Source organism: Gadus morhua, chromosome 20 (assembly GCF_902167405.1).
Source record: "Gadus morhua chromosome 20, gadMor3.0, whole genome shotgun sequence".
NCBI lineage: Eukaryota > Metazoa > Chordata > Actinopteri > Gadiformes > Gadidae > Gadus > Gadus morhua.
In genome coordinates this window covers 7,921,451-7,935,556 of record NC_044067.1, presented here as the reverse complement: position 1 = coordinate 7,935,556, position 14,106 = coordinate 7,921,451, and the positions used below count along the sequence as shown (strand labels likewise).

Sequence of the window (14,106 nt, the reverse complement as noted above, 5' to 3'; positions counted from 1 at the left end):
ATAATAATAATAATTAGCTGATAGATCCAAACTGATCCCCACATTCTTTCCAAGAGCCACAGTATGTCTCTCTCTCTCTCCCTCCCATGCATACGTAAACCACTGTGAAGATTTAGTTGTTTTTCAACCTACATTCTTTGAGGAAGACCTGCAATTATCTGCAGCCTCTGCAGGCCAAGAGGACGTCCTTCTCATCCTGTCAGCGTGTTTTCCTCTGGCTGGTGGCTTTTCGTCTGGAAAGAAACATTCTGTAACCCAAAGTCACATTCCCCCGGAGCCGCGTTGCAACACGGGGTTGTAAACAAGAAGCTGCCCGGGAGCGTCGTCGCGGCGATGGGCCGACGGTCTAGAACAGATGTGTCTCGCAGCGGCCGGACGGGAGACACTGTGTCTCTCAGGGTGCACACTAGGCCATCTGGCCGTGGCCGTGGCCGTTTTCACACCTAACAGTGCTCAAATCTACCAGTGTGAGTGTGGCCAGTCTGGCCAGGCCAGGCCAACTTGGCCACTTGGGAGAGGTGTGCTGCTACTGTACGGGCCGCCACGGTATGCTAATGAGCCGACACGCGCACACGCATGGCTACGCAACCTGAGCTGGATGACGTATAGTCCATGCGACGACCATTGACATAATAAAGGCGACGAGCCTTCTTTCCCATTAAACGGTAAACATGGCGTAAAGCGGTTGAACTGTTGGTTCACGTTGGTCCCATAGAGAAGTCGAGTGTCTGTCAAAGTGCGAACTGTGTTCTCTGTGTTGTTGTCCATTGTTGTTAAAACTCTGACTGACTTTATTATGGTCCATGCAGCGGACGCTTGGTGATGACGTGTTACGACGTGATGACGTATGTACAAGAGCCTACCGTGGCCAGGCCACAGTTGCGACGGCCAACGGCCACAGCCAGATGGCCTAGTGTGAGTGCACCTGACCGGCTCTGTTGTGACGTCATCATCATCACCGTCATCATTGCAAGGAGGGACTGGCTTAAGAACTCAAACACACCTCCACCACACACGTAACTCAGACCCGAAACCACATAAACTTAACACACACACACACACACACACACACACACACACACACACACACGACATAATAAGCAACAGAGGGTGTCCCTCAATAATATCTTACAATTCTTTTTCTTTTGTGATCTAATCCTGCCCATTACACTTGTTGTGGGATGAGTTTCTGTCTGAATAAATTACACAATAGAAATGACAAAATGTTAATTAACAGGTAGAAGGATCATTTTGCAATGTTTATTTTAATCAATTATGTTTTTCTTTAGACAACAGATGTACAAAGGGTGCGTTCTTTAGCAAATTTACTTTCTATTCATACAGCAGCAGAATTGGCATGTACAAAAATACACAATTAGGTTTCGTTGTATGACACAACGTTGAAAAGTACATAACATAATGTCTATTTATAAAATCTATAAGATCATAAATATTCAGAACTATACATGTTGAACCCAATTAACCTTATAGCATCAATAAAACAAATATTTAGTGTTTTTACTTTACAAGGGAATTACCTGGAGTATTAACCTGTGCATTTAACAATCAAAGTAATTTCCATAATATGGTGCATAATAACACTGTGTTTGCACTAAATGAGAAGTATTATGTAGGTAATAAGCACTATGGGTGTATTGTTTTAGGTGAAAGACCATGGTCAATTAACACAACACGGATACTGGTAGAAAGGTTCTTTAGGTACACACAGACACACACACACACACACACACGCACACACACACACACACACACACACACACACACACACACACACACACTACAGGCTGTTTCTAAGACTGTTCCGTGGGGAATGGAGAAGTGCTAAGAAGGGTAATACAATTTACAAATGGCTGTTCATTTTGCTGTACATTTTCCTTTACACTTAATTATCTTTTAAAAGAGCTTTAAATACAACAAAAAATAGGACCCTTTAACAAATCTGCGAGCCAACTTAGGCCTCTCGCTAAAGACAGTTCAGTTCTTAGAGTACTGCGGATACTTGTGTACTTCTGAGGCACACACAAGCTGTGTTCGAAATCGTTCCCTATCATGGATGTAGTGCACTAAATAGGGTGCACGCCATTTTGTAGGGTGTTCGAATTCTCAGTGGTCCACTATATAGGGCACTATATAGTGGACTTAAAATAGAGTACATACGATGTTCCCTACATGTTACTCCCGTATACCACAATGCAATGCGGTTGTATTTTTCCAGGGGAGAAGAAGAATCTGAATAACTGCGAAAACTAATACATTTAATGATGGAGTCTCCGGCGAAATGTCAACAATTTATTTGGGATTTAACATTCAAAATTAATGTAAAAAAACTTGAACAAGGAAAAGTAACATTCAACATCAATACAACCTCCAGCCCGGTTTGTTTAGATGATGTCGGCGTATCACGTCACACAAATACCAGGTGCATTTACTGACGCAAATGACGTTTAGAAATGTTGGGCGTAGTGTCCGAATTCTCGTTCCCTATTCCCTATATAGTGCACTATATCATGTACACTATATAGGGAATAGGGAACGAGTGTATAGGGAACAATTTCGAACACAGCTACAGAGTACGTGGAAGAACTCTTCCTGGCGGAGGTTGGGTTTGGCAAGACAGCAGCCAATCAGAGACCAGTTATGATGTCACGCATCAATAATATCCTGTACTCGGAGTGTGGAGAGAGTCCAAATGTGGGAGTACTCAGAAAGGGTCCCTCTGCAATTATTGGAGCAATACAGCAAGGATGGGCTAGCTGGTAGCTAGCTGTTAGTAAGCTGGATGATAGCCGGATGCTAGCCGGAGCCATGCAAGATCCTAGCAGGTGCTAGCCAGATCCTAGCTGGGCGTTAGCAGGATGCTAGCTGGATGATAGCCGGATGCTAGCCGGAGCCATGCAAGATCCTAGCAGGTGCTAGCCATCTCCTAGCCGGGCGTTAGCAGGGTGCTAGCTGGATGCTATCTTGGATCCCACCTCAACCCACAGAGGTTGAGGTTCTACCTTTGGCTGTGCAGCAAGCAGGAGCTTCCCGCCAACAGCCCCAGCACTGGGTCACTGTGCGTTCTGTCGTTCACAGAATCCCCAGAACGCCACGTAGCAACCCAACCGTCTTAACTCAGGATGGGCCGTGTTCCCGTCGCCGTGTCCGCCGCTACACGTACGACTCCTCCGCGAAGAACAGCTGGTCGAAGTCGTCGGCGCGGGGGTCGCTGCAGCGCCGGCGGTCCCACTCCTGCCGCCCCTGCACCAGCGCCAGCGCCACCTCCTGGCTGCGCTGGTTGGCGCATCCCTCCACGCCGCCCTGCCGCGAGAAGTAGTCCCTGACCGCCTTGCTGGCGGAGGAAGACAGGCCCGCGTTGGAAACCCGCTGCCTGCACGCCTCGTGCTGATGACCTTTGACCTCTGGCGAGGCGCCGGGTCGGTCCAGGGTGCGGCAGTAGGAGGGGGGGGGCACCCGGCAGGGTTCAGAGGAGCGCCGGGCCAGGGAGGGGTGCCGTTCCCAGCCGCCCGCGTCCCCGGAGCTGGGGGTCAAAGTCGTGGGGGTCGTGGGGGACGGATTGCGCTGCAGCACCAACGTAGTGGCGTTCTGTCCGTAGAACACCCCCTTGGGGGGCTGGAGGCCGACCTCACTCCCCGCGGGGGCCCTTGGGGTGTGGTGGGAGGGGCCGCTGGTGGTGGTGGTGGCGGAGGAGGTGGGAACGGTGGGGGGTCGGAGGTCGAGGAACTGGCGCAGCTCGCGGACGGTGAGGGGTCTTTCGGCCACGCGGTAGAAGGGCGCGCGGCTCCTCTGCAGCTGCACGAGGGCCTGCTGGTAGGACGGGGGCCCGCCGTCCGCCGACAGGCCCTGTTTGGGGCCGCCCTTACCCCCGCGGCCGGCCCCGCCCACCGGCGCCTCCTCCTCGTCGGGTTGCCGTAGCGATAGGCGGCGGTCCTTCCGGAGCCAGGTGTTGGGGTGGAGGCCGTGTGCGGGGGGGGAGTCCCGGGGGGGGAGGGGGGAGAGGGGGGAGGGATCGGCCGATGGGAACACAGCGGGGGCGGAGGGGCTGGCGGCCGTGTGGCCGGCTGTGTAGTCGGTGGAATACTGGGAGAAGGCGGAGTCCAGCGAGCTGAGGGAGGAGCCTGTGGGCGAGGTCGCCGGGGACGACAGAGAGGAGCAGCTGGCGTCCAATCGCAGCGGAGGGGGCGGGGCGTACTTCGTGGGCTTCCTCCGCCCGACGACGGCCGCTCTGGCTCCTCCCCTCTCTCCCCTCACTCGGCCCGCCTCCTGCAGCTGCAGCGAGCTCAGGCCCTGCTCCAGGAACACCTCCTCCTCCTCCTCCACCGCCGCCGCCGCGTCGTAGCTCGCCTTCCTCCCTGCGGCCCCGGGGCTGGTTTCCGCGACGACGGCGGCGGCGCTGTGCGGCGCGCCTACGGCCAGCGCCGGCTCCGAGCTCCTCCTCAGGCGTCGAGGGCCGGAGACCGGGACCGCCGGTAGGGGGCGTGGCTGGCGGTGGGCGGGGCTGACCCGGCGCCGGGGGTCGGCCTCGGGCTCGGGGTCGGGCTCGGGGTCGCTCAGGGTGATGACCGAGTCGCGGCTGCGGCTGTCGTGCTTGTCGCGCTCCAGCAGGGGGAGCTGCTCCTGCTCCGGGGACTCGGGCTCGTCGTTGAGCTCGTTCTCCAGACTGTCGTAGGAGGAGTCGTTCATCTGGAAGGAGGACACATCTGCAGAGAGGAGGAGGAGGAGGAGGTGAGGAGGAGGAGGAGAGGAAGAGAGGGATGTCATGGGAGAAGAGGAAGAGGAGGAGGAACAGGAGAAGCAAATGTGGGATTAGAGGGAAGGGAAGAGGAGAGGAAAGGGAAGGGAAGTGGAGGAGGGGGAGGAGCAGAGGTAGAAGGAAAATGAATTCATGCCATTCATATTTTTACAAAATGTGAACACATGTATTCCATATGTGTGAACACATGTATTACATATATGTGAACACATGTATTCCGAAATCACCCCAAGAGACAACACATTTTTGAGCACCCATATACAAAGAGGTCCTCACTATTTTTCAAGCCCTGGCCACGGCCCTGACCACACATACACACTGATAGCCCGCACATATACCAGATATACTACCGATATACCACAGACATACTACTGCTTTACTGTACCCCAGATATACCAGATCACAGTAACACAAGACATCAAACCCTCCAATAGCCAACACTACCATCTGCAATAATATCTAACGCTCGTCGCTCACACGATATCACACAACGATGGATTTCCACACCAGCTAGAAGTTGGTGGAGAACAGCACACTAGACCAGTGTATGGACAAGGAGTGTCCGTAAGGTTTGGAACAGAGAACTTGGTAGAGGCCAGGCTAGTTGTAGTTTGTTTACAGAACATCGAGAGGTTCATGAATGACGATGTTCACGTCTGAGTTCCACTGAAAAAGCTTCTTCTGTACCTCACTAACTGCTGCGGGTCAATACCATGACCCCAACCAATCAACACACACACAGACACATACACACAGCCACGCAAGCAAACACACACACCTGCAATCATGCATGCATGCTCACACACACACACACACACACACACACACACACACACACACACACACACACACACACACACACACACACACACACACACACACACACACACACACACACACAGCAGCATTGTCTCAACCCAGACTAACGATCCAACTCTGAGAGACAGCGTCTCGCGTGGTAATCAAAGGTAAACACACGCATCCACACACACAAGCGCACACACACACACAATCTTGACCTTTAACCCTGATTAAGGGCCGTGACAAATTTGAACATAGCTGTATTGATGTAGTTCTGCTTCATTTGTTCGCCTCAGCCCCTGCACCCACTCCAAGCACTCCCCCCACACACACACACACACACACACACACACACACACACACACACACACACACACACACACACACACACACACACACACACACACACACACACACACACACACACACACACACACACACACACACACACACAAACACACACACACACACACTCTCAGTTGTTCTCAAGTCACTGCCCAATCACTAAATGGTAAATTGCTTGCTCAACAGAGATAAGCTATCCTTGGTTTTTCTACAGTTATTTAGAAACATTGACGCTCTATTCTCCAGCCTTGTTTATTGTTATCATCCAATCCCGTGGTAATGTGTGCAGTTCCGACAAATGGCCTGGTTGGCAGTTTGAGAATAGGCGGGTCCTCACCGGAGCCGTGTTCACTGCTGGTCTTCTGGCGGTAGCTCTGGAGCAGGGACACCACCTCCGACCCCATGACATCACTGCAGTTCTCAATCAGGAAATGCACCAGCTCACACACCTGCAGATACACACACACACACACATACAGACAGACACACACACATTAATACTTGGATGGAGACAAATAGACGAACAGTCGGCTACAGATGTCATCATTGCAGCGGAATTGCAGAACCAAAACAAAACATTTATAAACAAAAAGGCTGTTGATGAACCGCCAAAACGGCCCCTCTGTTTACATACGTCTCCTCCTGGGTAAACAGGGGGAATTCTAAGAAGTGTCTCGACCAATCACACACCCCGGTGGTCCTGACAAAACACTGATTGGTCCAGAAGGCATGTTGGGTTTCAAGAAATTGGCATGGCAACCAACCTCATCACACCGAGTTGGTTGCTATGCCAGATGTCTTAATCGCTTACATTTAGGTACAGTTTACCGAACTGTCTCTGTGTGTGTGTGTGTGTGCGCGCGCACGGGCGCATGTGTGCGTGCGTGCGTGCGTGCGTGCGTGCGTGCGTGCGTGCGTGCGTGCGTGTGTGTGTGTGTGTAGGTGATGCTAATATTCAAGCTCAGCTTGTTGCTAACTCAAGGCAGAGCAGAAGTACATGGATGTCCTTGCCAAACAGACGGAAAGATGCACAAACATACAGACATACAGACAGTCTGGCTGGTTTATATTTAGTCACCAGACACTCCCTGACTCTCGGCCACAAACATCTAAATGACACAGCAAGGAGCCACAGAGCGAAGCAAAGTGAAGGAAAGCCTCTGTGTGTCGCAAACTGAGGAGACAGGGCTTTTAGATGGTGCCCGCTTACCGTGTGTGTGTGTGTGTGTGTGTGTGTGTGTGTGTGTGTGTGTGTGTGTGTGTGTGTGTGTGTGTGTGTGTGTGTGTGTGTGTGTGTGTGTGTGTGTGTGTGTGTGTTTGGCCTTGGTGATTCATTTGGTCATGAATGTTTTCTAACTTGACCTCAAAAACCACAAGGAGAGAGAGAAAGAGAGAAAGAGACAGACAGAAAGACAGACAGACAGACAGACAGACAGACAGACAGACAGACAGACAGACAGACAGACAGACAGACAGACAGACAGGAATGTTTTAAGTTAACATGACATTGTACCGCGATCACTGTATTTGTAACTTTACAGCTAGCTGACATGGATATCAGACCGCAGCACTGATGACAGCTCATAATACTTGCAATGTTGGATAGCCCTGCAGGCTAGCACCGTGTGAGAGCGCTGCGAGCTAGCGCCAAACGCTAACTCAGAGGACTGTAGCATAAAAGGATCTAGTCCTCAATAATGATAAATTATACCCTGATAAAAATTAAAATAAATGAACAAACTAGTCCTTTCCATACACATAGTCGTTTGTGTGTGTGTGTGTGTGTGTGTGTGTGTGTGTGTGTGTGTGTGTGTGTGTGTGTGTGTGTGTGTGTGTGTGTGTGTGTGTGTGTGTGTGTGTGTGTGTGTGTGTGTGTGTGTGTGAGAGAGAGTGAGACAGGTAACAGCTGACTGTTAGTGGGTCAGCTCAAGTTCAAAGGCCATCAGCTAACACACACACACACACACACACACACACACACACACACACACACACACACACACACACACACACACACACACACACACACACACACACACACACACACACACACACACACACACACACCTATCAACCCACTGTTAAATTCCACTGTGGAGTTCTCACGGTGTGATATATATAGATATATAGATAACTATTCCTCTCTTTATATATAAATATGGAGATAAAGAGTAGTGGCTAAATGAAAACATATATGTTAGTGAGGAAGGGTGGGCAGTCCAAACATAAAAGTTAGTATTTAAAAAATGATGACTCAATGATGAGTGAGTGAGTGAGTGAGTGAGTGAGTGAGTGAGTGAGTGAGTGAGTGAGTGAGTGAGTGAGTGAGTGAGTGAGTGAGTGAGTGAGTGAGTGAGTGAGTGAGTGAGTGAGTGAGTGAGTGAGTGAGTGAGTGAGTGAGTGAGTGAGTGAGTGAGTGAGTGAGTGAGTGAGTGAGTGAGTGAGTGTGTGTGTGTGTGTGTGTGTGTGTGTGTGTGTGTGCGTGCGTGCGTGCGTGCGTGCGTGTGTGTGTGTGTGTGAAACGCACATGTGTGTTTGAGTGTCCCTCACCTTCTTGGTGCTCTCCCCCTCGTCCAGGGGGGAGTTGGGTCGCGGGGCCCAGAGCATGCTGGGAGCGATGCACACCGACAGGTTGAAGGCGTTCATCTGGTTGTCATGGGCATTGCCCTGGATACAGTGGAGAACGGCAATCACATGGCGTAGCAACAGCAGGTTCTCACCGGGAAGGAGTTTGAGCAACCTGGGGGGTTAGAGCGAGACAGATAGAAAGGTCTGAGGTCAGATTAACCACACTGTATGCTTGGTTGCTGGGCTTGTTTGTAATTTGATAAAAAATTATCAATGTTCAATCACGCAATGAACATTGTGTGTGTTTCTATGCATCTGTACGCATGTGCGTGTTTTTGTGTGTACGGGTTTGTGTGTTTGTGTTTGTGTGTGTGTGTGCATGTGTGTTTCCATGTATGTTTATTTGTTCATTTGTTTGTTTGTTTGCTTGTGCATGTGTGTGTTTGTTAGTGTGAGAGAAAAGGAGAGAGAGAGGGAGAGAGAGAGAGAGAGAGGGAGTGTGTGCGTGTCTGTGTGTATGTGTGGGTTTGTGTGAATGTGTGCGTGTGTGCGCGTTTCTGCATGTGTGCGTGTGAGTGAGTGAGTGAGTGAGTGTCTGTGCGTGCGTGAGTGAGTGTCTCTGCGTGCGTGCGTGCGTGCGTGCGTGCGTGCGTGCGTGCGTGCGTGCGTGCGTGCGTGCGTGCGTGCGTGCGTGCGGTTACCTGCGGACAGCCTCTGCCCTCCCCTCCCCCTGCATGGCGGTCATCCACTGGTCGTACAGATCCACACACAGCAGGGCCCCCGGGATGTTACGCAGGAAGTCCTGGTGGAACACACACATGAGTTAGAACATGTGAAGGTGAGTCTGTAACTCAAGTGACTTCCTGTGTTAGTCAATTTCACCGCTAATAAATAATGAATACATTTATCCACAAAGAAGATAATTCATTAATTCAATTTCAATTGACTTGTTTCGGTCTATGCCATACACTGATGTGAAAGTGTTTTCAAGTCCAAACTAGTGTGTAACTACTTGTGTGTTAAAAGGTAGGGTGTGAGACTAGTGCGTTACTAGTGTGTTACTACTGGTGTGTTAATGTGTCGCCTTTCTGTCTAGCTGATTATTATCGTGTAAATGTGTAGCTTGCGTCAAGCACGTTACTAGTGTGTTACTACTTGTGTGTTATTGTGCAGTGAGTCCACCGCATCATAGTATGTTAACGTGAGCACACGGACCAACCGCTACCTTGAGGACGGCGGCTGTGACAAACACGGAGCCCTCAGTTAGCTCCGCCCCCCCCTCCTCCTCCTCGCCGTGGTCCAGGCGGTGGCGTAGCTCGCGGCACGCCTTCACCCCCGCCGAGCGGCGGAACACGCCCCGGGTGTATGGACCCTCGCGGTACAGAGTCACCAGCATCTCCTGAAACGGTGAGGGTTAACGTTATATATATATATTGATCTATCACCACTACTATTACTGCTAGTTAGTCAAGCCATCCTCTCCTGAAATGATGCACGTCATTATTAGTTAGTATAACTAGTGTCATTTGTACTATATAGTCATTCCAGTACATATTTTTCTGTTGTTTTGTTGTCAACATAGAGTTGTTCTCAGCAACATGTTGTTGCGTTATTTATTAGAGAGCAGAGGCGTGATCCCTGAAGGCTTGAAAAGATTAAACTGGTTAACGATGAACACCTTGAAATACCCCCTAGCGTTCCTTCAAAACACCTGTTAATAATGAATAGCCGTTGTTCACTGCAAGCCGCGTCAAGCTCCGAGTTGAGAAAGACTTGTCAAGCATCAAATCAAGGGTTCCTTCAAAAACCTAACCCTAAAGGTTGCAAAACTCATAACCACTCATAACCATGACCCTCACAACACAAAACCACAACTTCAAACTCATAGCCATATATTTTTTCTTCATAAAAACCTTGCTTATAATCTATTATGCAGAACATGTTGGGCTCATTGTCAGTTTTTTTGTTATTTAATATTTGTATTCTGCCTATCCACACATATTGACTCTGATGATGACTGCGGCGTCAAACTCGTTCCCGTTAGGGCCACTCTTGGACCCCTAAGGAAACTGTACAGGAAATTGAAATCAAACATATTTTCCCTGACCCCGACGTAACCTTCGACCCCCCCGTCCCCCGTCATCCCCCCCCCTTCCTCCCGCGACCCCAGGGGCAGGTCAGAGGTCCCTCACCATGACAGGCTTGGGCAGGCGGTGGTGGGGCTGGCAGAGGTCCGCCAGGGGCCGGCAGAAGAGGCGGCCGGGCAGGGGGGGCGGGGAGCCGGGGGAGGTGGGAGAGTGGCCGTCCAGCTGAGTGTTAGAAGTCTTCCAGAAGCCCCAGTTGATCAGAGAGCGCTTCCTCTTGAAGGCCTTCTGCTGACCGGGCTCTGGGACACGCACAGAGAGACGCAGACACACACACACACACACACACACACACACACACACACACACAGAGAGAGACATACGCACACATAAACACACAAAAACACACGCATTGTCAATACCCGTGGACATTCGAATGATTGGCAGAGGAGAGGGGGAGAGAGAGAGGGTGATAGAGAAAGATAAACAGAAAATAGTTTCAATTAAAGGTCACTGTGTGTGTGTGTGTGTGTGTGTGTGTGTGTGTGTGTGTGTGTGTGTGTGTGTGTGTGTGTGTGTGTGTGTGTGTGTGTGTGTGTGTGTGTTTGTCGTGTGTGCGTATGTGTGGATGTGCGTGTATGGCACGCAGGTGCGTTTAGTTATGTGCAGTATGTCTATGTATCAGGGTATGTTTTTAGTACTGCCTTTGTTTCATGAAAGAATCTGTCACACAAACAAGATGTGATCTAATTATAATTACTATTCTTAGGAAGAATGGCACACCGGACAAACCACTTCAAACCTCCAATGACACACACATATATACATATGTATATTTATATATGCATATATGTGTGAAGCTAGGAGAAAGCCTAAGATTTTGTGTGTAGGGATGCTTCTGCAAGAGCCAGGCATCTTTCTTAAGAGAGGGGTGGGGAGGGGAGGTTTGTGGTATGGCTGCCAAACTGAAGCATTTCAGAGTGAAAAACATACTTAATTACTAGATCCCTCACTCTTCTCTCGCTCCCTCACTGTATCACTCCTTCCCTCTATTTTACTCTCTCTCTGTCTGTCTGTCTGATCCATCGTGTGTTTCTCAGCACTCTCAAAAAAAAGACGCAACACACACATGCAGACACAATTCTCTCTCTCTCTCTCTCTCTCTCTCTCTCTCTCTCTCTCTCTCTCTCTCTCTCTCTCTCTCTCTCTCTCTCTCTCTCTCTCTCTCTCTCTCTCTCTCTCTCTCTCTCTCTCTCTCTCTCTCTCTCTCTCTCTCTCTCTCTCTCTCTCTCTCTCTCTCATGCTGATCTACTGTTCTTTCCATCTTCCTGTTCTCTGCGACACACAGATCCCACACAGATCGTTTTCTCCCCATCCCTTCAGGGTCAGACCCCGTCCTGGCCGCTGGACACCAGTCAGGGCACACAGAGCGCTTGCCTGGTCTACAGAGGGTTTCTGGTTCCAACCCCACTCTCTTCCTCTAATGACACACGCACACATCTTTGTGTGTGTATGCGGCCACGTATGTGTGTTTGTGTCTGTGTGGCTGTGTATGCATGCGTGCGTGTGTATGCGCGTGTGTGTGTGTGTGCGTGCGTGCGTGCGTGCGTGCGTGCGTGCGTGTGTGTGTATGCATGCGTGCGTGTGTATGTGTGCGGGTGCGTGTGCGTGTGTGTGTGCCATCATTAAAAGGTTAGATAATGAAAGTCCACAAATTATAGCAATACTACAAACAACGCAGCTGTTTTTCCATGTTGTCCAGAAAGAACATCTTTTCCAGGTCTAACTGGACGCAACACTATGTTCAGCGTTCATTCTTGTGGAAGAAACTGTGAGGTGACTCATGTTGTAGTGATTCATGTTCTTATTCAGTTTGACAATCCAGATCTACTGCTTATTCTGCACACAGAGTGTGCAGAATTTCCCTGTCGCTGAGAATACTATTTTCTTATGGAATGAGGTATTCAGAGGCACGTGGATACCTATTTTTAGTGTGGGGATTCTTCTTCTTCTTAGCATTATTATAAAATTATATTAAAAAAAGATGCGTTTACTTTCTTAAGGAGTTATTTCTCTAGCCATCAACTACTGAGCAGGAAACACATGCAGCTTTCAACACGAAGAAACTACAGTCTCTTACTGTGATTATCCCCAAATGCATTGCTACCAAACATCTTAAATCAGAAACAATGTATCGCATGGTTAAATAGGAATGAGAAAACTACTTTTCCCACACATACATATTTCTCGAGGCCTTTCCTAACCCCGGCACGCCTTAACAATCCTTCTTTTACCCTGCCCTGGAAATATTCCTCAGATGACCTCCGAGCCGGTCTCAGTGACCCTGACGCCACAAAGGTCGTGACCTCCCGGACGTGAGCAGCTGGGGGTAGGGGTCTTACCGAGGAGTGCAGCCAGATGAGGAGCCACCCTGCTGGGCTTGAGGATGAACTGGCACTGGGTGTCTGGAGGGAGACACTGGTCCAGGAGGAGAACCCCTGGGCAGTCTGACGGGCTGGCTGGATCCCTGGCACCTCCTCCTACTCCTCCTACACCACCTACTCCTCCGTCTCGGATGTGGCTCATCTTGATGCTGAAGGGGAATTCATGACCTGGGAGGGTTCAAAGGTCACAGAAGTCACATGAGGAGCTAGGTGTGTGTGCCTGGTTTGTGTGCATGGGACAGCTAGACTCACCAATGAGAGGGTAGGGGGGGTCGTCCCTACTGGAGCTGACCCACAACTGGTGATCCTTAACACTACCCTGGAGCGAGAGAGAAAGAGAAAGAGAGAGAGAGAGAGCGAGAGAGAGAGGGCGAGAGAGAGGGAAAAGGGTTAAAACATTGATGGTAGCTCTGGGTCTATAGTCTCTTGGGTCTGGTCCCCGGTCTACATTCTGATTCTGTGTCGTCTGGTCAGGACCAACTCACCGGGATCCCAAACTGCAGCAGGGCGGTGCGGATCACGTCCGTGGTGGTGTCCCCGTGGCTGACTGCCAGAGTCTTGGCCTGGAGCAGATCAAAACATGGATCAGGTTACATTTAACTCTATGCAGTAAACCCATCTGTTACCGGTCTAACTACCGCACTCGGGCAAAGCAAATGGATGTTTCTCATGGTGATATAGCCCTTTGGATTTCATTGAATTAAAAGGGGGAGAAAAGTGAAAAGAGAGAGAGAGAGAGAGAGAAAGGGAGAGAGAGAGAGAGAGAGAGAGAGAGAGAGAGAGAGAGAGAGAGAGAGAGAGAGAGAGAGAGAGAGAGAGAGAGAGAGAGAGAGAGAGAGAGAGAGAGAGACCAAACGTAGTAGATATGTAGTGTGTTTACATTCATAATAAAGGGACAGAGTGTAAGAGAGTGCAAGAGAGAGAGAGAGAGTGCAAGAGAGAGAGAGAGAGTGCAAGAGAGAGAGAGAGAGAGAGAGAGAGAGAGAGAGAGAGAGAGAGAGAGAGAGAGAGAGAGAGAGAGAGAGAGAGAGAGAGAGAGAGAGAGAGAGAGAGAGAGAGCACAAACACAAGATATGATTTGTGTTTACAC

At 50.0% G+C, this 14,106-nt stretch overlaps 1 protein-coding gene across 4 annotated transcripts in view; it reads right to left on the bottom strand.

Annotated features, from left to right (window-relative positions):
* Positions 1-1,230: 1,230 nt before the first annotated feature.
* Positions 1,231-14,106, bottom strand: part of LOC115533345 (rho GTPase-activating protein 20) — a 33,140-nt gene continuing 20,264 nt past the window's right edge. For all 4 annotated transcript variants that reach the window (XM_030343829.1, XM_030343830.1, XM_030343828.1 and 1 more), the window contains 9 exons: positions 13,502-13,579; positions 13,269-13,335; positions 12,975-13,184; positions 10,681-10,874; positions 9,714-9,887; positions 9,190-9,290; positions 8,471-8,660; positions 6,258-6,369; positions 1,231-4,721 (listed from right to left, as the gene is read on the bottom strand). In XM_030343829.1, coding sequence (XP_030199689.1) covers positions 3,172-4,721; positions 6,258-6,369; positions 8,471-8,660; positions 9,190-9,290; positions 9,714-9,887; positions 10,681-10,874; positions 12,975-13,184; positions 13,269-13,335; positions 13,502-13,579 — 2,676 coding nt within the window. In that variant the 3' untranslated portion in view covers positions 1,231-3,171. The remainder of the gene's footprint in view (positions 4,722-6,257; positions 6,370-8,470; positions 8,661-9,189; positions 9,291-9,713; positions 9,888-10,680; positions 10,875-12,974; positions 13,185-13,268; positions 13,336-13,501; positions 13,580-14,106) is intronic.